Source organism: Podarcis pityusensis (assembly GCF_964106645.2).
Source record: "Podarcis pityusensis genome assembly, chromosome: 4".
NCBI classification, from domain to species: domain Eukaryota; kingdom Metazoa; phylum Chordata; class Lepidosauria; order Squamata; family Lacertidae; genus Podarcis; species Podarcis pityusensis.
Window position 1 is genome coordinate 17062880 of NC_138027.1, and position 27588 is coordinate 17090467.

General features: G+C 46.1%; 2 protein-coding genes and 1 long non-coding RNA gene across 9 annotated transcripts in view; 2 read left to right on the forward strand and 1 right to left on the reverse strand.

The window, feature by feature from the left end:
- The first annotated feature begins 4351 nt into the window (after positions 1-4351).
- FUT4 (fucosyltransferase 4) lies at positions 4352-10463 on the forward strand. Its single transcript, XM_081003796.1, has one exon. It carries the CDS (start codon positions 4880-4882, stop codon positions 6056-6058), a length of 1179 nt encoding a protein of 392 aa, XP_080859922.1. The 5' UTR covers positions 4352-4879; the 3' UTR covers positions 6059-10463.
- Positions 10464-16011: 5548 nt separating this feature from the next.
- On the reverse strand, positions 16012-18886 carry LOC308475421. The gene is made up of 2 exons (XR_013985175.1): positions 18359-18886; positions 16012-17115 (listed from the first exon to the last, which is right to left on the reverse strand). It is a non-coding gene; the product is annotated as an uncharacterized lncRNA (long non-coding RNA).
- A 2221-nt stretch (positions 18887-21107) lies between these two features.
- Positions 21108-27588, forward strand: part of PIWIL4 (piwi like RNA-mediated gene silencing 4) — a 31915-nt gene continuing 25434 nt past the window's right edge. The window contains exons 1-2 of one of the 7 annotated variants that reach the window (XM_081001910.1): positions 21108-21166; positions 25808-25912. In XM_081001910.1, coding sequence (XP_080858036.1) covers positions 25826-25912 — 87 coding nt within the window. In that variant the 5' untranslated portion in view covers positions 21108-21166; positions 25808-25825. Of the gene's footprint in view, positions 21289-23723; positions 23844-25807; positions 25913-27588 lie in introns of those variants that run through there. The other 6 variants (XM_081001912.1, XM_081001911.1, XM_081001913.1 and 3 more) reach the window with 6 other exon arrangements.

Here is a 27588-nt window from a genome sequence, read left to right on the forward strand (position 1 = left end):
CAGCAAACCAGTGTCCCTCATCTTATATTGGTGCAGCTGGTTCTTCCTGCCAAAGTGCAGAACCTTAGATGTCCTGTTTGCCCGCCTAAAGGGTGTGACCGCGTCGCAGTCAGTGCTGTGGTAGCTCCGTGTGGCATTAACACAGTTCAGTGCAATCGCTGGTGTCAATCCAGTCCAGCTGGCGCCAGATCTAAGATGAGATCTAAGATGTCTCCAGGACACTGAGTGTGTTGCCTTGGTAGAGCACACCATGTTCATGACGCTGAGGCTGTGGTATGAGCACAGTTCAGGTAGCCTTTGTCCGTTCTTGTTCAGGCTCCTGATACCAAGGAGGCCTCTGCGGTTATCCCAGCTGTGATGAACTCTCCCAGCAGGAATATTAATAGTAATAATAATTTTATTATTTATACCCCTGCCACTCTGGGCAGCTCCCAGCAGAACACTAAAAACAGAATAAAACTTCAAACAGGGCTGCCTTCCGATGTCTTCTAAAAGTGAGAGAGTTGTTTATTTCTTTGACATCTGCTGGGAAGGTGTTCCACAGGGCAGGCGCCACTACCGAGAAGGCTGCTGACCTGCTGGTCTAGTTCCTTGCAGAACTTGTTCTTGATCTGCATATCAGAGCACACGCAGAGTGTACTCAATATGTTAACCAGAATGGAGGTAGATGAGAGATGGAGAGAAGGCAAGCATTCTGAGCCCTCAGCTGGCAGTTCTATCACAGACAGAAGGGAGTCCCTCGCTGCAAAAATCTTATGCCGTGAATCTTCGGGATGCCCTCCTTGCCACAAAGGGTGTAGTTCTCTCTGAGGCTGCCATTCGAAGCAAGTCTTGTCCCCTGTAGAGCAGCAATGTCAATGTTGCGTTTTTTCAGCTCATGGTCAATGATGTTCATCTTCTGTGAGTTGCTGACTTGCAGCAAGCCAGAACACATGGTCCTAATGTTCCAGCTTGCTGGGTGCAAGAGGGTTTGTTCCTTTATTTTTCCTGATATAGCAGTTTGGTCTGCTTAGTGTGAGTGATACTGTGAGCTCCAAACAGCCACTGAGGCAGGTGGCCAGTCAGCACTTTATTGATTGGGGACTGCCTGGCTTTATTGAGGTTGAGTGAGTGTGTGTGTGTGTGTGTGTGTGTGTGTGTGTTTGTGTGTGTGCGCGCACACACACACACACACACACAAACACAAACACAAACACAGTGATCACAGGGTTGGTGGGAGAAGGCAAAGGAAGGGGCACAACAAGTCCCATCCCCCCCCCTTTCTCTCTAGCAAGGAATTTCTCATTTTTCTTTGAAAAGTTAGCCTGTCTCCTCAGTTCAGTCCAATTTGCCCGGACAAAGTGAAGGCCAATACTGTCCTTGCCCAACAAGCAGTGCTTTTTTCTGGGGGGACGCCTACCCCTAAACATTTTGTGAATCTAAGTTTGGCCTCATTGAGAGGGCTCATATTTCAATATGAGTAGGAAAAGGAGAGTACCCCTCCACATATTTTTAGAAAAAAGCACTGCCCACAAGGATGCAGATTGATCCCTGGGAGCCTTGCTTTCTGAGGGAGGCTGTCTGCTTTGAAGCTCTTGACCCCATGGGGATAGGGTTTCCTTCCTTCCTGACTCCTTCCCTTCCTGGTCCTCCCTGACCCAATCTTCCCCTGATCCTTTCCAGGTCAGATTCCTCTTCCTACCCTGGAATCCAGCTTACCTTCCCATCACACAGACTACAGAATGGATCTCCTTGCTTTTAACGCTCTTCTCCAGAGAGGCATTGGTGAGGCTAGATCTGGCGACAGGAAAAAGAAACTACTCAGAGAGAGATCCTTGAACCTATCAGAGTTGTCTGCTGCAGGACGCAGAATGGGAGGGAAACGAGCCACGTTCATGGATTGAGGGGAAGCTGAGAGCCTTTCAGAGAATCCCAAACATTTTTCAAAGAGGGCCAGATTTGATGAAGTGAAGGGTGAAGGGCTGTGAGGGCCGACCGAGCAAAAACCAAAGTTGTTGACCTTTTTTTAGGATTGAAGTTGTGGAGTTTTTTTCAGGGTTGAAGCTGAGGTTTTTTTAGGATTTAACCCCACGGAATAAATTCAACCAACCGACAGGCCAGATTAGGCCCGCAAAACAGACTTTGGACATGCCTGCCAAGGTTGGACTCAGACTCTCATCGCCTGGAGGGATGGCAGCTCCGTGAAGGAGAAAGAGGAGCTCGCCTCCACTGGAGACAACCAGTTGCGTTGCTGAGCCACCCTGGCTCACCAAAAGTGGGAGGAAATGTCCACAATCAATTTAGAAACACCTGCAACACAGCTGAAAATACACATTTTTGAAATCCATTTTGCTGCTGAAGCCCTCAAGTGTAGAACTACGGAGGGTCTGTTCACTGTTCTCACCTATCATTAGACCAGGACCACGTTGTTGTTGTTTAGTCGTTTAGTCGTGTCCGACTCTTTGTGACCCCATGGACCAGAGCACGCCAGGCACTTCTGTCTTCCACTGCCTCCCGCAGTTTGGCCAAACTCATGCTGGTAGCTTCGCGAACACTGTCCAGCCATCTCGTCCTCTGTCGTCCCCTTCTCCTTGTGCCCTCCATCTTTCCCAACATCAGGGTCTTTTCCAGGAATCTTCTCTTCTCATGAGGTGGCCAAAGTATTGGAGCCTCAGCTTCACGATCTGTCCTTCCAGTGAGCACTCAGGGCTGATTTCTTTAAGAATGGATAGGTTTGATCTTCTTGCAGTCCATGGGACTCTCAAGAGTCTCCTCCAGCACCATAATTCAAAAGCATCAATTCTTCGGCGATCAGCCTTCTTTATGGTCCAGCTTTCACTTCCATACATCACTACTGGGAAAACCATAGCTTTTACTATACGGACCTTTGTTGGCAAGGTGATGTCTCTACTTTTTAAGATGCTGTGGACCAGGACCACATATTCTGCCTATTACATGCATCCCATGATAGCCTTTCCCTGAATATGCCACCAGCAGCACAATGATAATTATTATTTTATTTATACCCCACCCATCTGACTAAGGCTGCCGGAGCCACTCTGGGAGGCTTCCAACATTCATAAACACATAAGAAAACATTACGCACTTCCCTATACAGGGCTGCCTTCAGCTGCCTTCTAAAGGTTGCATAGTTACTTGATCTTCTTGGCTCCAGGATCGCATGACTCCATGCCCTCACAACATTTGTCTCAGGAACATCATACCACACCCTCCAACATTTCTCCGATGGAAATAGGGGCGTCCTAAGGAAAAGCAGGACTTTCCGGGATCAAATCAGAAACCAGAATGGCTTCTGTAAATCCAGGACTCTCCCTGGAAAGTAGAGACAAAAAGCATGAGGATCCATGGGGATCCGTGCTTCAGAACCATGTTTTTTGGGCCATGGAGTTTCCAGGGAGCCGTGGATCCGAATTTTTTGTGCTGCAGGCTGTGTCCCTGGACATGATGTGTGATTTGGCAGTGAGTTAGGGGTGGCCCAATGCAAAAAGTGTAGTCAGCAGTTCGGTCCCTGCTCCTGCCAACCTAGCAGTTTGAAAGCACGTCAAAGTGCAAGTAGATAAATAGGTACCGCTACGGCGGGAAGGTAAACGGCGTTTCCGTGCGCTGCTCTGATTCGCCAGAAGCGGCTTTGTCATACTGGCCACATGACCCGGAAGCTGTACGCCGGCTCCCTCGGCCAATAAAGCGAGATGAACACCACAACCCCAGAGTTGGTCATGACTGGTCCTAATGGTCAGGGGTACCTTTACCATTACCTTTATTACCAGGAAGCCGTGGATCCAAGTTTTTTGTGGTGCAGGCTGTGCCCCTGGCTATGATGTGTGATTTGACAGTGAGTTAGGGTTGGTCCAATGCAAAAAGTGTGAGGATCCATGAGGATCTATGCTTCAAAACTACGTTTTAGGGCCACAGTGTCGCCAGGAAGCTGTGGATCCGTGATTTTTGTGGTGCATGCTGTGCCCATAGCCATGATGTTTGATCTGATGGTGACTTCGGGCTGATCTAGTGCAAAAATCATGAGGATCCATGAGGATCCGTGTTTTTTAACCATGGTTTTGCGCCATTGCGCGGCCCCACGAAACAGTGGGAGCGTGATTTTTTTGATGCAGCCTACAGACTAAGACATGGTCTACAGTATCATGGCAGTTTTATTTAATTTGAATGAAAAAAATCATATGAATTCATGAGGATCCGTTTAAAATCAGCTGGATCCGCCTTTTACCCGTTTCCCATGTGCAGCATGCATTTCGTTCTTGCACCGTGATCACAACTTGCGTCGCACCTCTCCGTGCTTCGGGCTGCAACACCGCAGCAGGTTAACTCAACCAGAGGCTAACGTCTAAGTACGCTCTGCTTAGGAGTGCGCTGTTAAAGCTTTGGGCATTTCCCTCCCTCGCCGTTCCAACTCCAGCTAAAGCCGTTCCAGCTCCCAACTAAATCACTGCATCTCCGAGCAGGCAGAGAGCGACGCCACAGCAGAAGCCATCCGATTGCGCGGGCTCACACCCCCTTCCACCTCTTACAGCAGGCAGAAATCCAACAGGCGCAGCTCTGCCATCCCTTCACCCGCGGTGATGGCGGAGGGGAAAGCTGTCGCGGCTGAATCTCTGCCCGCCCCAAGGAAATCGGCATAGACAAACAAACAGACAAACAAAGGGACGAGGAGCAACCGGGTCCTGTCCGGCGGCTCTCCAAGGAGTTCGGATCCTTGGAGCGGCCACCCTTCCGCTTAGAAGCAGGGCTTGGAGGAGGCCGGAGAGCCGCGGCCCCCTCGGGGGAAGGCGGGCCTGCAACCCGGGACCCATCGGGATGCGCCACTCGGCGCCCTGGCAGGCGGGGCCGGGCAGGAGGCGGTGGCAAAGGCCGCCAAAGGACCACGATGCGCTCTCGGCGCTTTCTTCATCCCCTCGGTCAGCGGCGGCCCGCGATGGCGGCTCCGGAGCCGGGCCTGTTGTGTCGGCTGCGAGGCCGGCTTGCGCGCCTTGCGCCCTGGCTGTGCCACGGCTTCTCCTGCCCCGGGGCGCCGGCGCTTAAGCGGCGTCCGCTGGCGGCCGGGCTGTGCTGTTGCACCGTGCTGGTCTTGTACGCCGCCAGCAGCCTGCGAGATCTGCCGCCCGTGTGGGGCCGCGGCATCGACGGGGGCGACGAGCGACGGACAGCGACGACCGTCCTCATGTGGTGGGTGCCCTACGGGCGCAACCAGCCCTTGGACGCCTGCGAGCGCCGCTTCGGCATCCGCGATTGCAACCTCATCACCGACCGGGGGCGCCAGCTGGAGGCGCAGGCTGTCGTCTTCCACAACGGGGAGCTCATGAGCAGTGGCCCCAAGAACCTGCCCCGGGTTAGGCCCCCTGGGCAGCGCTGGGTGTGGATGAACTTGGAGTCACCCACGCATAGCCGAGGCCTCCGGGACCTGGCGGGCATCTTCAACTGGACCATGTCCTACAAGGTGGACTCGGACATCTTCGTGCCCTACGGGTATCTCCGCCCCAGCCAGACACCCGCCCCGCACCTCTCCATGCCCAGGAAGACCAAGCTGGTGGCCTGGGTCATCAGCAACTGGAAGGAAGAGCAGGCCCGGGTACGCTATTACCGCCAGCTGAAGGACCACCTCCCCATCGACATCTACGGTGCCCACGGCCTAAAGCTGAAGGACAACAGTGTGGTCAAGACGGTCTCTGAGTACAAGTTCTACTTGGCCTTCGAGAACTCCCAGCATCCAGACTACATCACTGAGAAGCTCTGGAGGAATGCCTTCACATCCTGGGCAGTGCCCGTCGTGCTTGGCCCCGCGAGGTCCAACTATGAGCGTTTCATTCCCCCCGATTCTTTCATCCATATCGACGACTTTGCCAGTCCCAGGCAGCTGGCCCTTTACCTGAAATTCCTAGATAAAAACAAGAGCCAGTACCGGAGGTATTTTGCCTGGAGGAAGCAGTACGACGTGCAGACGATGTTCTTCTGGGTGGAACACGGCTGCAGGGTTTGCGACGCAGTCAGGGCTGCGGGCAAGCAACCCAAGACCATCCAGAATCTAGCCAACTGGTTTGAGAGTTGACCCCGTGTGGGGTTAGCTGGGGTTTCTTCTTGGTGTAATTAAGGGGAGTATGTGACGGGTTAAGGGTCTGGGGTGGCAGGTTCTTGTACAGATGTCTACACCAAAAAAAGGGAAATCCTTGGAGTTTTGTCTAAAGGCAAATTTGCAAGTTTGGGTTGCTTGCCTCATGGAGAGTCGGAAAGGATGTTGGGTCTAGATAGGAGAACAGCATTTTAATGATTCTGTATGTAATTCCCCCAGCACTTTGAAAGCTAGCACTTTAGTTCTTGCTGATGTATTACTGTATCATTGTTTAATTATAGTTACCCAAAAATGCAATTCCTCTATCTAGACACACACACCTGAATTGCAAAACTAATAGCCCCAGGACTCTGCCAAATAATTTTGCCAAACATGTAGCTCAACAGTGATTTTGCAGGGTGTTTTTGAGGTGGTGACTTCTCACAAGTGGACTTGTGGCATGATGATGCCTGATTTTGAGCATGGCCAGCCAGTTTGGGATGGTGACTTGCCAGCTCCAGGCTCTGCCCATATTTTTAAGCTTTTCCATTTCACCGTGCCCCACGATGGTCGATTGCTGATTGATGGTTCCATGAGCCTAACCATCGTGACTAAATTCCCCGGTAATGTCAGAATGTAATCTCACCATGTATGCACCGCAGGTAAATGATTGCATAACAGAAGACCAGTGATACTATCTTACCTATTACCAAATCGTAATTGCAGATTCAGGACATTGAAATATGTGAACTTACCTTGACATGGGTTTTCAAAGATGGTCTTATAAGTGCAGCTAAATTAAATCGCATCATTGGGCGCTGATAGGCCCAGTGCTGCTTCAGAACCAATGTTCACCTAAATCCATCCCATCGTGGTCTTCCGTAGCTGAATCCATAGATGCTGCACAGACCAAGCACACGGTGCTGAGGACTTAAATATTTGTTTCTGTAACCATCCTTTCCCACCATGATAGCTCTTTTGGATTGATGGCCTCCACTGTACTTAAGGCTTACCTCAACCTGGAATGGGGAGCCTACAGCCCCCTGCAATGCAGGAACATGCAGCTGTCCTATATGGGGATCGAACCTGCAACTTTGGTGTTATCAGCACCACAGTCTAACCAACAGCTATCCAGGCTCAATAGCATTTGTTTTCATCTTGTGTTGCTGGGAATTCAGATTCCTTTGAAGCTTGTGAGAGATTCCTTGGAGAGAAATTCAACAACAGTGGGCAAGTTTATGGGGTGGGGACCAGCTTATCCACTACTACCGATCTTCTACAATATGCTGGCGTGGTATGTGTGTGTTCAGGCACACTCTTATGGTGAAGACAGACATCATAATACAGAAATCTCACTTGGCTTTTCAACTTTCCGATACCTGTGAATCAAACACTGGCTGAGCCATCAGCCTTCCCCAGCCCCCCATTCCCAAGTTTTTGGAGGGCTATGTTTTGAATTTAAAAATATTAAGTGCCAAATTCATGTTTCTATGTTCATCCATTATATATATATATATATATATTAATGCTCTGAAATGGGAGAAGTGTATTGCACCACAGCATGCCTTCTTCTGCAAATTTGTGGAGCTGTTTCTTCCTACCGCAAAGACCTTGAGAGCGCAAGGTACATGGCGTACTGAAAGGAAGGGTGCTTTCAAAGTAGATCTGCTGGTTTACAAGTCAAGTATCTTGTCTGTCTATTTAGTTCGTTGGCGGAGCCCAGCCGTGCCCTGCAGGTATGGAGAGAGGAGCGTATAGCTCAGTGACTGAACACATGCAGAACATCTCAGGTTCAATCCATGATATATCTCCAGTTTTAGAAAGGAGCAGGAAGGCAGTGATTGACAGTATATATTGACAATATATGTTGACAATATATGTTGACAATAATACTGATTGACAGTATATGTTGACAATAATGAATTACTGGTAGATTAACCAGCTATCTGACTTGGTAGCTTTGTTTGTGTTTTCATGGATTCGTGTCTGAGCTGCTGTGATTATTACACACACAGACAAATCTGTGTGGGCAACTTTTTTCCTAGGTGTTAAAACTTGAATCACACTCCTAAAGATGGTTTTAATAGCAATAAGCCTTTCTCTGTGAACCCTCAGAGAAATCCCAGCAGGCAAGAATTGCACAGACACACGCACAAGCACACAAAAAGGTGTGGGTGTCAGGACAAACAAACAGCCAGCCCTTTAGAGTATAAAGTATTTCTTTCACTAAAAATAACTAGTTGTGCCCAGAGAGAAAAATGAAGAGAGCCAAAACAGGAAGAAACGATTTAAAATGTCTTCGGCGCCTGAGTTGGGAGTTTTGTGTTTGTTTACAGGCATTTGTGTAATTTTCCCCATGTTCTCATAAGAGGGGAAAATTTGACTTGATCTGTGACTTCATCAGAACTTTTTATATTTTTATTTTAGTATCATGAGCCTGTATTGTGCAATGATTAATCTGCAAAACTCAAAATACCGTGATTGACAGGTGCTATGCAAGTCAGGGAAGTTCCCAATTTATATTCATGATGAACTTTGCCTATCTGCAAATGGAGAATGTGGATTTTTAGGGGAATTGTTCTGTGGGGCTGAGAAGAGAAAAAAGTATGAATGTATATTTGTTTTTAAAGGCAGGGAGCCAGAGGCCGAGTGAAGAATTGCCACCTCTTGACCAACAGACTCCCCATAATAACAAAATACTTCTTTTCTGCCAGTTTTAGCAGAAACTGAAGATGTGTGTTTACTTTTCCCTTCTCAATAAGCTTGATAGCTAGTAATTGTAAATGTGACCAGACTCAGAAGCATGGGCTTTTTTTCTGGTTGCTGGATTCTACTTTAGACTCCTGTCTAAAATATAAATATAGTCTGGCCCCCCACAAGGTCTGAGGGACAGTGGACCGGCCCCCTGCTGAAAAAGTTTGCTGACCCCTGTCCTTATCAGAAGATTAACAGTTTTGAATGATCTTTTTTGTGGTTTGTACAGAAGGGACGTGGGTGGCACTGTGGTCTAAACCACAGAGCCTAGGGCTTGCCGATCAGAAGGTCAGCGGTTCGAATCCCCACGATGGGGTGAGCTCCCGTTGCTCGGTCCCTGCTCCTGCCTACCTAGCAGTTCGAAAGCACGTCAAAGTGCAAGTAGATAAATAGGTACCGCTCTGGCGGGAAGGTAAACTGTGTTTCCGTGCGCTGCTCTGGTTCGCCAGAAGCGGCTTAGACATGCTGGCCACATGACCCGGAAGCTGTACGCTGGCTCCCTCGGCCAATAAAGCGAGATGAGCGCCGCAACTCCAGAGTCGGTCACAACTGGACCTAATGGTCAGGGGTCCCTTTACCTTTACTGAAGGAAATGAAAACGATATTGCTACCTATTAGACTTGGGCAATGTTTTAATAATAGCAGACCGAAGACATAATTTATTTAGAGAGAAAATAAAGTGTTGCTTCACCACCTTGTACAAAGTCCAACCTCAATCCATCACTTGGAAGTTGCTTGGTTCCAATAGGAAAAGCTTAAATCTCTTTCCACTGAAATCAATGGGATTTAAAAAGACCTACCGGTATAATTTTCTCCAGAAATGCAATCAGGTCATGAGGGAGTGAGGGAGTACCTTTTGCATCACCTGTAGGAATTTCACCAGCTACAGACCAATTTTCTAAGTGGTTAAAGAGAGGCAAAATCCCAGTGGCTAAGCATTTAGTGCAGTCTGTTAAGATTCCCCCGCCCTGGCACATTGAATTAAGGATAAATAAGCCAGAGCTAAAACAAAGTGTTGCAATGTGACGTGTTGTCGTTGACTCTGCCAGCCATTCACCTATAAAGAAGGTGCTATTTAGTCATGGTTATGTTATCTGCCATCAGGAAGTTGGATGGTGATGTACACTCAGTGCTTCATCCTAGCATTCATGTTGAAAAGTGCATTCTAATGTACATTGGTACCTGAAGGAAATCTGCTTATGTGTACAGATTCCCTTTGCTGAATCAGTATATATTCCATGCAACATCAGGAGATGCAATTATGAGTGGTTATAATTAGGTGCATAGAGTTCTGCTGTACGGCGTCCTTGTGTAAAACCTTATTTCTTTCTGTTCTGACTTGCTTGCAAAATGACCTGCTCGGAAGACCTCTTGTTTATTTCTGACGTGTATGTCTTAAAGTAGTATGGGAGTGGTTCTTTAAAAAAAAAATTTAAAAAATCAAGTGAGGCGTCTCAGTTATCTGGACCAACTGAGAGACAAATTTATATGGTCCTGTATTTTTTAAAAAAAATGCATTTCTGATGCATGTAACTCAGGTAATTTTATATTTGCTGTCATTCTGACCCCAATTTGAAAACAGATTATTTTTATATTTGCAGACCTATTTCTGATAAGGTGACAATAAAATAAGTTATACGAAGCATATTAAGATGTGTGTTCCCTTTCTCTCATTTTTGTTCGTTTTCCTTAAACATTTGCGATGGGTTTGGAAGTCTTTTTTTTAGTTATTATTCAACCGGTGAGTGGGAAGGGTGTTCTCTGACGCCCCTTTCCTCTGTCCAATGCATACAGCTTGAATACTGCTTCATTGAGCTGTCATGGCCTGTAATGGGTTTTTTCATCAACCAGACTTCAGAAAGTTTGAAGGTGGCATTATTTAAGCATCCGCTTCTGAGAGAAGCACCACCGTCTTTGCTCAACACCGGTGGCGGCAACTTTTGATTGCCCCTGCCTTATCAAAAGCAAGCCTGTTCTCACCCTCGATTTTTGGACTTCTAATAAATTCCTTTCGTTGTCGCTCCTTAAATTTAATCCGTGAATGAGGACTGTGTGCAATGAAGAGAGAAAGCTGAAGTGAGAAGGACTTTGGTTAGAGAGCTCCACCGGGAAGAGTGGAGGGGGGGCCCCGAAAATACAGCCTCATAAAGGTGGGTTTAAAAGGGAAATCGTGGGCCAATAAAAGGTTTGTTGCCATGTTCCCACCTGCTCCTGCTGCACATGAAATCCTTCCAATTCAGTCCCTTTATCTGATTGTTGGAATTCTTAAGCCACAGCCCCTGTCTCTACAACCCATACCACACACGTCCTGTTTCCCACCCTATAATCCCCCCCCCCCCGCTGGACTGTGTGCTTAAACTCTGACAATAGCTCTGGGTTGTCTAGATCAGGGGTCAGCAACCTTTTTCAGCCATGGGCCGGTCCACCATCCCTCAGACCATGTGGTGAGCCGGACTATATTGGGGGGGGGGGGTATGTGTGTGAAATGAACGAATTCCTATGCCCCACAAATAACCCAGAGATGCATTTTAAATACAGTGGTACCTCGGGTTAAGAACGTAATTCGTTCTGGAGGCCCACTCATAACCTGAAACTGTTCTTAACCTGAGGTACCACTTTAGCTAATGGGGCCCCCCGCTGCCGCCGCGCGATTTCTGTTCTCATCCAAAGCAAATTTCTTAACCTGAGGTAATATTTCTGGGTTAGCAGAGTCTGTAACCTGAAGTGTCTGTAACCTGAAGCGTCTGTAACCCGAGGTACCACTGTAAAAGCACACATTCTACTCATGTAAAAACACCAGGCAGGCCCCACAAAACACCTAGAGATGCATTTTAAATAAAAGCACACATTCTACTCATGTAAAAACACGCTGATTCCCGGACTGTCCGCGGGCCGTATTGAGAGGGAGATTGGGCCGCATCCGGCCCCCGGGCCTTAGGTTGCCTACCCCTGGTCTAGATGGAGAATAGACGGTGGGGGGGGGGTGTCAAAAGTAAATAGCTGCACATTTGGTTTTTTAAAAAGTGGTTCATTGCTATGAGGAACAGTTGAAGGAGCTGGGTATGTTTAGCCTGGAAAAGAGGAGGCTGAGAGGATACGGGCTGGCCATCTTTAAATATCTCAAGGGCTGTCACATGGAAGATGGAGCAAACTTGTTCTCTCCTGCTCCGGAGGGTAGGATCCGAACCAATGGCTTCAAGTTACAAGAAAGGAGATTCGAACTAAACATCAGGAAGAACCTTCTGACAGTAAGAGCTGTTTGACAGCAGAGTGGTCTCCCTCAGGAGGTTGTGGATGCTCCGTTCTTGAAGGTTCTTAGGCAGAGGTTGTATGGCCGTCTGTCAGGGGTGCTTTACCTGACATTCCTGCATTGCAGGAGGTTGGACTAGATGACCCTTGGGGTCCCTTCCGGCTTTACAATTCTGATTCTAACAACTGGGTGTGTGCTCTGGAGTTCACAATTTTCCCTTTGCGGCTGCACTTGCACTGTTCCACACCTGCCGCCCAGGAAACACCTGTATTCTGCCTTTCGTTTTGGAATCAGTAATTTGGAGTGAGATAAGACTGTTAATTACCTACCCGGATTTACGCATTACGATCCGGGTAATGTACTTTAAAATTTGTTTTCTGAGCAAACATGGGGCAGTAAAGTAAATCAAATGGGGGAAAGTTTGTTCTAACCTCGAATACTTTCCCTAGTAAATTCGAGAGGCAGCCGAGTCATAGCTTACGTGGCACCAGAAAAACTAAGACTGGTGCGTGCATGAGGCAGGGTGAAGCAATTTGCTTCAGGTGGCAGGTCCGACTCTCCTCTCCCTTGTAGCGCCACTATCTGCCCTGTTGCCCCACTGCCTTTGCCCAGATCACTGCAGCCCACAATTGAGGAATGTTAAAATGTCGAGGTTTGGAGAAAGAAAAGGAGATTACAGCGACATAAGATTAAGTTGAAGAAAAGAATAAGAAAAAATATATTTGATAAAATTAATTAGAATTTGCTGAAATAAATTTTGGAAATTGGGATGTAGGAAGGGGAGGTTTGGGGGAGTCCGAGAAGAGAGGGATATGAAAAAAAAGGTTATGAAATTTTACATGTTTGTATGTCTTTTTTTATTTGTTTGTATTGTTTAAAATTTTTCTGTAAAACCAATAAAAAAATTTTATAAAAAAAAAAAAAAGATCACTGCAGCCCACAGTGCCCCTGCCTTCACTGCTAATACTGCACTTGTGAGGCTGTCACTGCATTATGGCAGTTGCAGTGAGGGAGCCGCTGTCAGCGCGGACTGATAGCAGGGGCAGGAAAGGGGCCCGAATCAGGGGTGGGGCATGGCACTTTCCCTACAGCAGCAAAACGTCACGGGGGGCCCCCTGAGAAAAAGCCATGCCACCAGGCAGTAGATGCAAATTAGAAATCCGAAGTCCTTCATTCTCTGCTTTTAGCAGAAGATTCTGCATGGAATCCATGGAAAAAAGCTTCCGCAGACTCCCACTGAAGCCTTTCAGTAAAAAAACGGGTTCTAAAGTGTTTTGCTCCCCCCACTTCTCCAAATGGTGACAGGTTCAGGAGTGCCAGCTTGGCACTGTGACTGTGGGTGCCCAGGGTTGGTGCATGGCCCTGGTGCTGAAATCTGTGGGTGCCCATCCCCTTCATGGGGAATTTTGTGGGTGCTCGGGCACCCAGGGCGTTGACACCTATGGACAGCTTCCAAGGGTTGGTTTTATTTGAAAACTGAAGGCTTATTGGTGTTTTCCAATATTTGCATTTCTTTGCAAAACAGGTTGCACGTGGCTGGGATCACAGGATTAAATGGGAACAGGGAACAGGATCTGACCAGCTGCTTCCCTCCCTGCAGGCCACCCACCAGCCAGTCTCCTGACATTACAATGATGCCAGGTGACTCAACGTCATAGAACTGAGAGCACACCCTAAGGACGTTCTCGTTGTTCCTTTGCAGCCGTGGCTTGAACTCAAGCCAGGCTGTGCCTCCAAATTTAAGCCACCTCTGCAAAGAAAGAATTCCACTGTCAGCTGCGTCAACTACGCCCCAGTAGCAACCTCTACTTTCTCTCACCCAAGTCAAGAGAGTGACTATGTGTCCTACTTGAAGTACCTGTTTGAAAGGCACTTAGAGGAGTCTTCTATTTGAAGTGATGCCTGGACCAAGTTGAGTTTAAGGAATTCCAAGGAGGGGGAGTCAAGGGTCCTGGTGTTTTCCATCTGCAGAGTGTATAGCAGACCATGACAGATTAGTGTCAGGAGTGCGTGCAGGAGCCAGGCCCTGTGACCAGTTGGGCTTCGCAGGACTGGAGCCTTCCTAAGTTTGTTCTGGAGAGGCAAGGCGTGGCCGCACAGGTGAGGCCGCTTGGTAGCTCACTGCACGTGGTGGCAAGAGCCAGGAAGGGATATAAGGTCAGCATTTCCTTTCAGCTCTTTGCCACAGCAACACGTTTTCTGCCTTGCTGCGTTTGGCTTCTTGCTTCCTGACCCTCGGACCTAGGCTTCTTGACTCCTTGCTTCTTGACCCTCGGACCCGTGATTCCCTGCTTCCTGACTCTCGTTCCTGCTCCCACCCCACCATCTTGCCCCTGGTCCCGACGTCCTCAGCCGGGACTTTGATCGCCCGTAGACTGGACCGTGATAATTAGGCTCTGCCTGAGAATTTCCCTGTAAGACACTCCTGTACAACGCAACCCCTAGACTTTGGCGTTAACCCATGTGTAATAGGTTTCCTGATGCGAGCTGTTCCCTTCAAATAAGGATTTTCCTTAGCTAAGAATTAAACAATTTAAAAATAAAATAAAATGGATGTCTGAAACCATGCTGACTGGATTACCTTTCTTTGCTGGCAAAATATTAATATTATAGAATAAGATTAGGATTACAAGATTATGTGGCATCATGATACAGGTATTATTTTTGAAAAATAGCATGGGTTCTAGAAATGATTATGGATTATCAGATTTCTAGCACACAAGCAGTTTTTTTGAGGCAAGAAAACTCTGAATGCAACACCAGCAACTTGCCCTTGTATCTTTTTCTTACACTGCAATATATTATATTTCTAATTTCTGTCTCGGATTGAAATAATTGCACTAGTGCCCCATGCCCCCCCACTCCATTGACTCTTGTGGGGTTGGCAAACACACACACACCCGCCAGAACAGTGGAGGGGTGGAAGAGAGTTGAGTTTTCTGTGTAATGTTTGTCCTTTCTGCAAATATATTTCAAAATGCGCCTTTTAGCACTGCATAATTGGTCACTCTAGAAGTCAACAGGAGAAAGCAAATATCTTATATCTCATGCTAATGAGTATAGGGTATAGAGCAGTATAAAAATAATAATAATAATAATAATAATAGACACTTCATAAATAGATGGCTAAGCTTTTCTAGTGCATCATTCAGCTGAATAACCAATATTCCACTGGAAGTGTTTTGTAAAGAATGCTATAGAAAATTAAACCCACAGGCTAACTGCATTCGTGCTGATTTACCTGTATCGATTCCTCTAGCTGTGTTCTCCAAAGTATCTCTTGCTAAGAGAGTTGTCTCAACTGCCAAGAGATATCAGATTTCCATCTGATTAAGTGTTTGATGCCAACAATTTGAATGTGTTTATAATTATCTTTCAAATACACCCTGTGAGCTGCAGCTGTAGAATCACCAGTCCCCTTCCTTGGCTGCAAGAAATGCATCCATTCTAACAATCATGGGTAGACTTCAGGCTTCCGGGATCAACTTGGTTCTTGTATATAAACCTGATATCCACTGACCACAACCAGTGAGGTGCAGAAAGTGGGTATGGGATGGGCACCATGTTGATGAACCAAGGGGCTGATTGGGTATAAGGCAGCATCCTACATTTTGTGCATAAGGGACCAGTCTTAATCCTCAGCATTGCCAGCTGAAACGATCTCAGACAAAAAGGGCCCAGGAAGACTACCTTGTAAATATGTGGGGCAGGGAAGAAGGAAGGAAGGATGGGGGGGGGGGAGAGAGAGACACACATTTTCCCCTCTTTGGGATTTTTTATTGCGGGCAGCAGTGAGATTCAATTCCGGGTCTTTGTGGTTCATCATAGCTCACACTCCGAACCCCTACATTTGACTGGGGTTCTTTCCTCTTAAAAATCCGCATCCTGAAGTACCTTACTAGACCTAACGGTGATGTTTCAGCTAAAAGGAAGTTTTTCAAACACTGAGGATCCTTAAAAGTTTATGGTGGGCTGCTGGATTCTCTGTGACAAAAATCAGTTGTGACTTTTTTGACAGCTACGTAGGTGAGGCACAGGGCAACAGGCAACTCCAATAGACAGGATGGAGCTAAACCAGATTTCCCTTCTCTGCCTCCAGCTGGCCCTGACCCAACTTCTCCAGAGCCTCCTTCACCTGAACCTCTTCCCTCTTCTGATAACTGTCATGTCTCCCTCAGCCACCATGTTCTTTCGTGACATCACAGGCAGTCCACAGCCGATAGCATCAGCACAACCTTCCGTGGCCTGACGATTTTGGAGGCACCTCCACAGGGGTTTGCTTATTTCTTATTTATTTCTCACCCAGCACACCTTTCCTGTGTAACGATACCAAGTCAGGTGTGTGATAGCCCATTATGTGACTTTGAATAAAAAGATAGACTAGCTACTGCAGGTGGATGTGTTTAGAAAGGCGTTTCTTCAAATGAAATATAAGCTGCCTTGCTTAAGCCCTGCAGTTCTCTTCACTGCTTTCATGGGTGGCCTTGAGGAAACCTCACTGGCTTCAGACATCCATGGAACCACAAATGGGACAGCTACCATATGGCAGCATCATCCAGGCACTTCCACCGACTTCTGCCTGGTGACTTTATATGCTAACTTTCAGCCTTCCAGCTTCCACAGGTTCCATCTAATCATGAACATTTCCACAAATCCCACCCCATTTGCTCACATACATGTACCATTTTGCCCTGACCTGTTTTTGAGACCTCCCCTTCCTGCACACAAGCGTACGCCAGCCAGCAGCCACGATGAACACTGGCAGATACAATCGGTCATAATTTACTCTCCATTCGTTTATGTCTGCGTCCTGCTTCAGTCCACAAATATCCACCGGCTTCTGTTGACTGGCTTCCGAAGGTGAGTTTCAACCAGCTGACATCCACAAACACCAGCCTTGAAACATCTGCCGGCTTCCAAATGCAAGCTCCACCAGCTTTCACCCGCCAGCCCTTGCCAGTTTCCATTAAGTCCATCACTATAGACTTCAGCCAGCTTCGGACCATGGATATCGGTAGACTTCAAGCCGCAATCCCACTCAGCAAACTTGCCCCTATAAATAAAGCAGAGATGAAATCGGTACAAGTCAATTCCATGTCCGGGAAAGCTTGCTGCAATAAAAGCACATTTTTAGCAGGTGTCTTTAAAAGTGTAGGCAGGCACTCTCTGTGGCAAGTCCTAAATTGTGGAATTCCCTTCCCACAGAGATGTGTCTGTTACCTTCATTACATAGTTTCTGGCATATGCTGAAGATCTACCTCTTTATCCTGGCAGGGTATAAATAATAAAATTATTATTATTATTTGACACCTCAGATATTTTAGGACCCACCCTATTCTACCAACTGTAATTAGTTTTAATATTGTATTTTAAAATTGCTCTATTCTTCCTCTTTCGTCGTCTTTCTTTTAATTTCTAGGATCTCTACATCAAACTTTCTCTTTCCAGCTTTGTTTTTTTTGGTGGGAATTAAGACTCTAGTTCCCATTTGTAGAGCTTTGAGGAAGAGAGCCCTGGGTTGCGGGACCCTTTAATTAGTTCCCTCCTATAAAAACTCTGTGTTTAAAGTTTAAAGAACAAATTACTTTTACTTAGTGTACTGTACTTGCAGTTGCAGATTAAATATACAATGCAGGTGGGTGTTTTCTTAAATTGTTAATACTGTACATCGTACACAGATGTAAGTGGGAATGAACAGATGTAAGTGGCTTCCATTAACCTTTTCTCCCTGACCCAGCTATTGTTTGCATGCTCCAGTTTGTCAGAGTTTTCTGCTTCAAGAACGGTGCATGCATACTGGTTTTCCCAGTAGTGATGATGGAAGTGAGAGCTGGACCATAAAGAAGGCTGATCGCCGAAGAATTGATGCTTTTGAATTATGGTGCTGGAGGAGACTCTTGAGAGTCCCATGGACTGCAAGAAGATCAAACCGATCCATTCTGAAGGAAATCATCCCTGAGTGCTCACTGGAAGGACAGATCCTGAAGCTGAGGCTCCAATACTTTGGCCACCTCATGAGAAGAGAAGACTCCCTGGAAAAGACCCTGATGTTGGGAAAGATGGAGGGCACAAGGAGAAAGGGACGACAGAGGACGAGATGGTTGGACAGTGTTCTCGAAGCTACCAGCATGAGTTTGACCAAACTGCGGGAGGCAGTGGAAGACAGGAGTGCCTGGCGTGCTCTGGTCCATGGGGTCACAAAGAGTTGGACATGACTAAACGACTAAACAACAACAACAATCAGGCTGAGCATTGTGCCCTCTGACTGCTGGAGCGATGTGCCACGTATTTTTCACCTTGGGAAGATTATTCTCCACGTGTCGCTTTCAGAGGGATGTTCTTGGGTGCCAGCCAATATTCCAGAATCAGGCCTGACGGCATTTCAGATCATTTGTTCCTCTGTAATCCTCACAAATCACACCCACGCGATCTGTTGTGCCCATCTGCTGCCTGCTGGAGTGATCAAGAATAGTCAGATAAATCCACTACATTATAACAGATGCGATAGGAAAATACAAATGCAGCAAAAGAGTGGATGCTTTGTGTTTCAGCTGAATGTGGAAAGTGAACCTCAACTGCACAGTGCCACTGTTTTAATGAATCACGTATCATCTGTCTATCTGCCTATATGGGGTGATATCTAAACCGCAAGCTGCAAACCATAGGAGACAGTGCAGTTACAGCTTGTGGTTAGCCCAAGGGTCGGCCCAAGACATTCTGGCACCCGAGGCGAACCACAAAATGTACACACACCCCCACCAGGGAAGAAGTGGGTGAGTGAAGATTTGCACTGAAAACAAGGGAGCTCAGCATTGTGCATCAATAAAATGACCCGAGAGGAGGAATCAACTAGCTCTCAGCCTGCTCCAACTGGCCTCTGCAAAGGATCAGTGCCGGATTTACGTATAAGCTAAACAAGCTATAGCTTGGGGCCCCACTCTCTGGGGGGGCCCCAAAAAAAATTAAAGGGAAAAGAAAATGGATGTATATTTCCAAAATATAGGTTCAACAATTACTTTGATAAAAAAACATATTTTGTTATGTGCAAATGGCTTTAGATACCTATTAGGTACATAAATTACTATATAGCACAGGGGTCAGCAACCTTTTTCAGCCGTGGGCCAGTCCACCGTCCCTCAGACCATGTGGTGGGCCAACTTTTTTGGGGGGGGGGGGATGAACATATTCCTATGCCCCACAAATAGCCCAGAGATGCATTTTAAATAAAAGCACACATTCTACTTTCTTCAGATGGTTTTATTGATTTAGTATGCTGTAAACCGCTTTGAGATTTTTCTTAAAAATATAAAGCGTTACAGAAATAAAATAAAATAAAAATAAAAATAAAATACTCATGCAAAAACACCAGGCAGGCGCCACAAATAACCCAGATGCATTTTAAATAAAAGGACACATTCTACTCATGCAAAAACATGCTGATTCCTGGACCATCCACGGGCCGGATTGAGAAGGCGATTGGGCTGCATCTGGTCCCCAGGCCTTAGGTTGCCTACCCCTGATATAGCATATGTTCAACACAAAAAACAGTGGCAATTTGTTGTTGGCACAAGACAGCTGGACATATAAAGGGCCCCATTACCTTCAGTAGGTTGGGGCCTTATCAAAATCCTGCCCTGCAAAGGATCTGAATGAATTGTTATCACAACTGTTCCTGTTTATTTTATTGATGCGTTTTCCAGTGGCTGCTTAAAAACACTCTTGCTTAGGCAAGCCTAACCAGACGCATGCAATACGGACATGTGTTTTAAGTTTATCATGGGTTTTAATTATTTTTTTTGAATTTTCCAAATACTTGGTTTTAATTGTCGTCGTCGTCCCCCCGGATTTTATTTATTTATTTATTTATTTTTGCAAAATGCTTCAAGGGCTTTTAAAGTGCTTAAAAAAAAAAATCAAGTCTTATATACATTTTATGGGGGGGGAGCCTGCACACACAAAACCCAGATTTTATTTTTGTTTTATTTATTTAACTTCTATACCACTTTATATTTTTAAGAAAAATCTCAAAGTGGTTTACAGCATACTAAATCAATAAAATCTAGATAAAACCATCTGAAGAAAGTCAAATACCTTGGGTTACAGACCTTAGCTGTCAACTTTCCCCTTTTCTTGCGAGGAATCCTATTTGGAATAAGGGAATTTCCCTTTAAAAAAGGCAAACGTTGACAGCTATGTTACAGACGCTTCAGGTTGCGTGTTTTCAGGTTGCACACTGCGCCAAACCCGGAAGTACCGGAATGGGTTACTTCCAGGTTTCAGCGCTTGCACATGCACAGAGGTGCTAAATTGCGCTTTGCGCATAAGCGCCTAATCATGACCTGCGTGTGCGCAGATGCGGCGCTGCAGGTTGCGAACGTGCCTCCGGCACGGATCACGTTCACAACCAGAGCTGTCCACTGTATAAACAATCAAAGCAATGTAATTAAAACTAAAATATTATCATAAAGATTTCAAAATAAAACATCACAAAGGAGGTTAACTACGGAATACATAAAGTTAACAAAAAAATCTTAAAACATTTCAAAAGAAAACATTGCTAAGTGAAGTCAAATATAAAATGCACATTTAAAACAGCATAATTAACAAGAGAATAAAAGCTTATCATAAGCGTGACACGGTTTATGAACTGGATGAACAGACGCAGATGAACTGGAGCAGAGCAAAAACTTATTTGCAAACCGTCGGGGATTTGCGCGCGTTACTCCCAGAGGAGGAAAAACACAACGGGATTTTTGCGCGCGCTTGTGCTCATTGCAAATTACCTTTTCATCACCCGAGGAAACCATCGGATTGCAAAATAAAATAAAATAAAATAAAATAAAATAAAATAAAATAAATTCTCCTACCCCACCACCCCTGCATATCCTACCCACAGTTTCCAGCCACGGAAAATTAAATTATTCGGAATATACGGTGCACGCTCGCTTCCTTCCCCTCCCCGCACCGCCCCCTGCCGGCAGAAACGACGAACTGCAACGGCGGGCGAGGAAGAGGAGCGGCGCGTGCGCCAGGACGCCGGCAGCAGAGCCTCTCTGGCAGCGGTTGAGGGCTCGGCGTTGGCGGCCGCGAGGCTTCGCGCCGAGGCACGTGCGCAGGGAGGGGAGCGGGGGTTGCGGGGCGAAGCAGCTCCGCTTTCAGTGCGAGGCGGGAAGGGAGGCGAGAGGAGGCTTGGAGCTCCCGCTGCCAAGTGTCATCCCCCCCAGGGGTCAGTACTGGTTTAAGCAAATAAGAAGAATAAGAATATACCCTCACGTATTTTATATTAGGGTGGTTGTTGTTTTTTTGGAAAAAAAAGCCGTTCATTTAAGGAGCTGGCAAAGGGGCGATTTGAACCCGCGTCTCCTAAGCCGTTGCGTCGGCTTTCCCCCCCAACCCTAATTCAGACTCCCGCCGGCTCCAAGGCTCGTTTTCCCCAAATCTTGGCTTTTTTTCCTCCCCCCCCCCCCGGCCATAATCTTTGTTTTCAAGCAGCTAAATTATGGGGTTTTTAAAAAAACCACAACATTTTAATCTGTGCAATCCCTCAGTCTACTTTGTGATTTTTATTTTTGTCTTTTAGTTTTGTTGCTGATGTTGCATTCAGTGTTTTTTAGCTACTTTCGTTATCTATAATGCTGTATTTTACACGGTCCTGGATGAAGGGCGGTATAAGAACGTAGTAAATTTTAAGGGAGGGCTATAACCTCTTTAGAGGACGCGGGTGGCGCTGTGGGTTAAACCACAGAGCCTAGGACTTGCCGATCACATGGTCGGCAGTTCGAATCCCCGAAACGGGGTGAGCTCCCACTGCTCGGTCCCTGCTCCTGCCAGCCTAGCAGTTCGAAAGCACATCAAAGTGCAAGTAGATAAATAGGTACCACTCTGGCGGGAAGGTAAACGGCGTTTCCGTGCGCTGCTCTGGTTCGCCAGAAGTGGCTTAGTCATGCTGGCCACATGACCCGGAAGCTGTACGCCGGCTCCCTCGGCCAATAAAGCGAGATGAGCACCGCAACCCCAGAGTCGGTCACGACTGGACCTAATGGTCAGGGGTCCCTTTACCTTTTATAACCTCTTTACATGCACAACCATTGGGGTGGATGGGGAGAGGGAGATCACATTTCTGTCTCCCCAACATCCATTCCCTGTCCAATCCATGGCTGCAATTTCATAAAGATACTGCTCCGGGTATTACTGCCTTTTTCTCCTGCCTTTACTGACTCCAAGCGGATCCCGACGTTACCCTTGGTTCTTACCAATCATCCAGACCAATTTTAAACTTTGCAACAACCCCTTTCAGTTTGGAACGAGAGACTGACTGGCCTAAGGTCATCAAATGAGCTGGATGAAACACTGACAATTTGACCGCTACTATACTTTGTATATTTTATCTATTTTTAAATTGTATAATATAGTATACGTCTCTGGCTCTTTTAGGACATTCTTCTCTAGTGTAAAATCTGCCCACAAATGGGGACGAGTGTGCTCCAGGGTGGATTTGATTTAAATCAAATCTATTTAAATCACTAGTCAGTAAATCAGTTTTTTTACCGAAAGACATTCCTGCTGGTATAATCTTAATATTTACAACCAGATGAAGGTTTCACTATTGGAAAAATAAATTTTCAGAGCAGTTTTTACCATTATATCAAAAATTACTGATTTGGTTATAGTATTAGAAATACATAGACAGCTAATTATGAAATTATTGTGAGGTTTAATAAGTTAACTCTATATTTGGACAACTTTTCTGCTGTGCTTTATTGGAAGGAGAAAAATAATCATTTCCTTAATAACAATTTAAACAATTTATTTAACAAAAACAGTAACGTAGCATATGTATGGAGAGACCTGTGACTCGGGCGCGCTGCGGGCCCCTCAGTGGTGACACCCGGGGCGGCCTTCCCCTACCACAGCCCCCTTCCTCTGCCCCTGTGTCTTTTATTTCTAATCCATCATTGCTCATGCCTATTCCTCCATCATTTCTCTTCACTTCCCTTGTACACTTGCATTACACATATTCCAGCTGTCTAGAAACCTCCTGCTACATTTCTCCTCTCCCAATGTTTTGGTTTGTTTGTTTTTTTTAAAAAAAACTATTGAATTTTTTTTCATTGTGCAAATAAAGTGAACAAAATGGGGGGGGGGGGACCCAAAGAAAAAGTGCTTGAAACTGTAGTACAATTCAGTATAGGTAAAGGTAAAGGGACCCCTGACCATTCGGTCCAGTCGTGGCCGACTCTGGGGTTGCGGCGCTCATCTCGCTTGACTGGCCGAGGGAGTTGGCGTACAGCTTCCGGGTCATGTGGCCAGCATGACTAAGCCGCTTCTGGCGAACCAGAGCAGCGCACGGAAATGCCATTTACCTTCCCGCCATAGCAGTACCTATTTATCTACTTGCACTTTGACGTGCTTTTGAATTGCTAGGTTGGCAGGAGCAGGGACCGAGCAACGGGAGCTTACCCTGTCGCGGGGATTCGAACTGCCAACCTTCTGATCAGCAAGTCCTAGGCTCTGTGGTTTAACCCACAGCGCCACCCGCATCCCTACATATAAGGGTATAAATAATGCTACTTTTCCAACAAGTGTACAATAATTAACAAGTCATAATTGTTATAAATGCATTACAAATATAATATTTATCCTTGCACAATCTGTGTCTAGAAGCAATCCGCTCATATGATGCATGGTGGTACAGTGGACTGGGAACCCAGGAGTGATTATGCCATCTCCTGGAGCCCCAGGGGTACTGACACATCTCCCTTGCTCTGGCAAGTGAATGAGGTGATAACAAGGCTTTTATGTTTGTGATATGTTCGCATAAATCAAGGAGAGCAAATACGAATTCATTCATTATTACTGTCATGAAAACACAGTGAATTGCAGCCCCACTGATTTTAAGACAGGATATTTATACTGTATTTGTGCAGCTGTTCTTTGCTGTTTTTTACACACATACAACAAAAACAGCAATAATAATAATAATAATAATAATAATGGAGAAAGCCCTGCTGCCTGCTTTTTTTGTATTCATCTAGGGGAGCTGTTTTGATGAGCTCCAGCTTTTAAAAATTTACAAGTACACTACTGCTCCCAGCAAATCCCATGCTGGCGCCTCCTCCACATTTTCTTAAAATTACTTAGAATTGCCAAATGAGAATTTGCAACAATAGGAAAATGCCACTCCAAAACAGCAAGCACAGGTTAAATTATTTGAATTTGTCTGAATCCACAGTAGGGAGGAGGTCAGTGTTTCAAATAAGGAACATCTGCAAACTCTCAGAACCGTGGTTTAAGGGCTGCTGTACACACCACAAAATTCCTGTGCAGAAATAGGGAAGTTTTTCAGCACTGATGTTTTTAGATATGTTGTGAGCCTCTGAGAGTGGCTGGGGAAACCCAGCCAGATGGGCAGGGTATAAATAATAATAATAAATTATTATTATTATTATTATTACTACTACTACAAATACCAACAACTAAATTAAGATGCTGAAACAAAGAAGCTTTGTGGGGAGGAACTAGGAGTGGACTTTTGTGGTCTTAGGAGGGGGTTCTAAAATCATGCCATTACCAAAAGCCAATGAGAATAAGTGGTTAGAGTGTCAGACTAGAACCTATGAGACCAGGATTAAAATCCCCATAGCCGTGAAACTCGCCTTGGGCCAGTTGTTGCCTCTCAGTGGAACCTACCTCACAGGATTGTTGTGAGGGTTAAACAAGGAAAGGGAGAACCATGTACAGTGGTACCTTGGTTTTTGAACGCCTCAAAAGGTGAAGGTTTCAGCTTTCGAACACTGAAAACCCGGAAGTAACTGCTTCAGTTTTCAAGCGCCTTTTGGAAGCCAAACGTGCCACGCGGCTTGTGTATTGAGTTTTCAGGACATAAGTGCTTCCGGAAATGCATGCTTCGGTTTTTTAATGTTTCGGAAGTCGGTCTTCTGGAAAGGATTATGTTTGAAAACCAAGGTACCACTGTACTTTACCTTGATCTCTTTGGAAAAAAATATGGGATATAAATGCAATAAATAAAGAAATAGCCCTGTCCCATATAACCACCCACTCACAGCACCTCTGAGAGTTGGGGAAGATGGGCGAAACCTCTTAAAATGACTTCAGCGCACGGGTAGTTTCATACAGGGGAAGTCAATTAGAATCATAGAACTGTAGAGTTGGAAGGAATCCCGGGGGCCCTCTAGTCCAATTCCCGGCAATGCAGAAATCTCAACTAGATCATACATGACAGATAGCCGTCCAACCTCTGCATAAAGGAAAGGACTAAACCTCACTAAAGGAAAGTACACCACTTTCTGAGGGAGTTCGTTTCACTGCCAAATAGCTCTTACTGTCAGAAGGTTCTTCCTGATGTTTAGTTAGATTCTCCTGTCTTGTAACTTGAATCCATTGGTTTGGGTCCTAGCCTCCAGAGCAGGAGAAAACAAGCTTGCTCCATCCTCAATGTGACAGCCCTTGAGATATTTTAAGATGGCTATTCTATCTCCTCTCAGTCTACTTTTTACCATGCTAAGCATACCAGATTCCCTCAACCATTCCTCATAAGGCTTGGTTTCCAGACCGTTTCTCTTCTTGGTCACTCTCCTCCCAGACATGTTCCAGCTGTTGTAGGATTTACAGTCCCCTCTTTCTTGTGCATTCTACAGTAGTACCTATATTGCTCAAACTTGACCTGGCTGGATAGCATTCATTTCAAATGTCTGGATTTCTCTGTATCATTTTCTTTATTTCAGCAGCTTAAATCTGCAGTGATGACTGGGCGGGCTCGAGTAAAAGCCAGAGGGCAAATCCTTTCTGAAGAAGAACCTACGTTTGGACAACCTGGCTCCCTGCAACCGGTATGTAGGTGGATTCTGTGACTGATTTGTTGTTTTTATGGGGAGGGGGAGAGTGTTCACTCAAGTCTCAGAAATGTCCCTACTTAAGCAGGGTGTGGAGGCTCACCACATGCAGCAGATTTTGGGGTCCTAGTCAATTCAAGCAAATTTGCCAGTTATTTCACCTGAAGGTCGGCAACGTTATCCCCACCGTTTGGGAATCCCTTGCAGACAACCACAGTGCCTGGAGACAGAGTCAGGTTGTGCATCCATAGCAGTGTCCAGAGGAGGAATGATGGCTGGGAGGAGTAATAATAATAATAATAATAATTTTTATTTATACCCCGCCCTCCCCAGCCAAGGCTGGGCTCAGGGCGGCTAGCAAGCAATAATAAAAACAAGTTGAATGAATACAACTTAAAAACAAGATTAAAATACAACAATTAAAATATTGAAGCATTAAAATATTAAAATGCAGCTTCATCACAGGAGGAGAAAGGAAAAAGAAAAAAGAAAGAGGGGGAGGGAATCAAATTGGCTCCAAGCCAAAGGCCAGGCGGAACAACTCTGTCTTACAGGCCCTGCGGAAAGAAATCAGATCCTGCAGGGCCCTGGTCTCATGAGACAGAGCGTTCCACCAGGCCAGAGCCAGTGTTGAAAAGGCCCTGGCTCTGGTTGAGGCTAATCTAACTTCCTTAGGGCCCGGGACCACTAGGGTGTTGCTATTTATGGACCTTGAGGCTCTCCGTGGGGCATACCGGGAGAGGCGGTCCCGCAGGTACGAGGGTCCTAGGCCGTGAAGGGATTTAAAGGTCAAAACCAGCACCTTAAATCTGACCCTGTACTCCACCGGGAGCCAGTGCAGCTGGAAAAGCACTGGGTGCTCCCATGGCAGAGACCCTGTGAAGAGCCTCGCTGCTGCATTCTGCACCCGCTGGAGTTTCTGGGACAGCTTCAAGGGCAGCCCCGCGTAGAGCGAATTACAGTAGTCAAGTCTGGAGGTGACCGTCGCATGGATCACTGTGGCCAGGTCGGGGAGGGAAAGGTAAGGGACCAACTGCAGAGAGAAGAAAGGTCATAGTGCATCTGCATCTGCAGCAGCACAACCGGATGCCTTCATCTGCCCCAGCTGCAACAAAACTTGTCTCTCCTCTGTCAGTCTCTGCAGCCATAGCATGTGCTGCAACCACTGCCCCAAAGGCACACTCCTCCATTGTCTCCTGAGACAGATGGATGCCAACAACCGTATAACTTTCTGTTTTAGGCACCAAAATGTCTTGGACCATCTCCACAAGTTCTGATCTTTTGAGGGAAAGTGGTGGGCTATTGCTCCCAAACCTTAGTCATTATTGTTTGTCGTCTTGTAACCAATGGTTATTGCTAAATAGGGAAACCAATGTTAGGCTTCCAAAACAAGCAAACAATATACAAATTAAAACACAGAACTCGCTATAAAGATTACAAGGTGAAACAAACAAATGAATCAGGTGATGGGCCTGGGCTATACCATTAGGTACACCCCAGAATACCTAACCACATTTTGTGCAGTATATTTATTTCTAATCGTCCAATTGTTGCTTCTGTCATCAAGTTCCGTCAACTCAAGAGGAAGCCTTAAGGCTTCGGTAATCTGTTCAATTCTCTCAGCCTCCCATCTGCAATATGCAGAAAGTGACCCAGACCTGCCTTAACAGGTC

What these genes read in the sequence shown, in the direction of transcription:
- FUT4 (XM_081003796.1), top strand. Translation starts at nt 4,880, where the DNA reads ATGCGCTCTCGGCGCTTTCTTCATCCCCTCGGTCAGCGGCGGCCCGCG.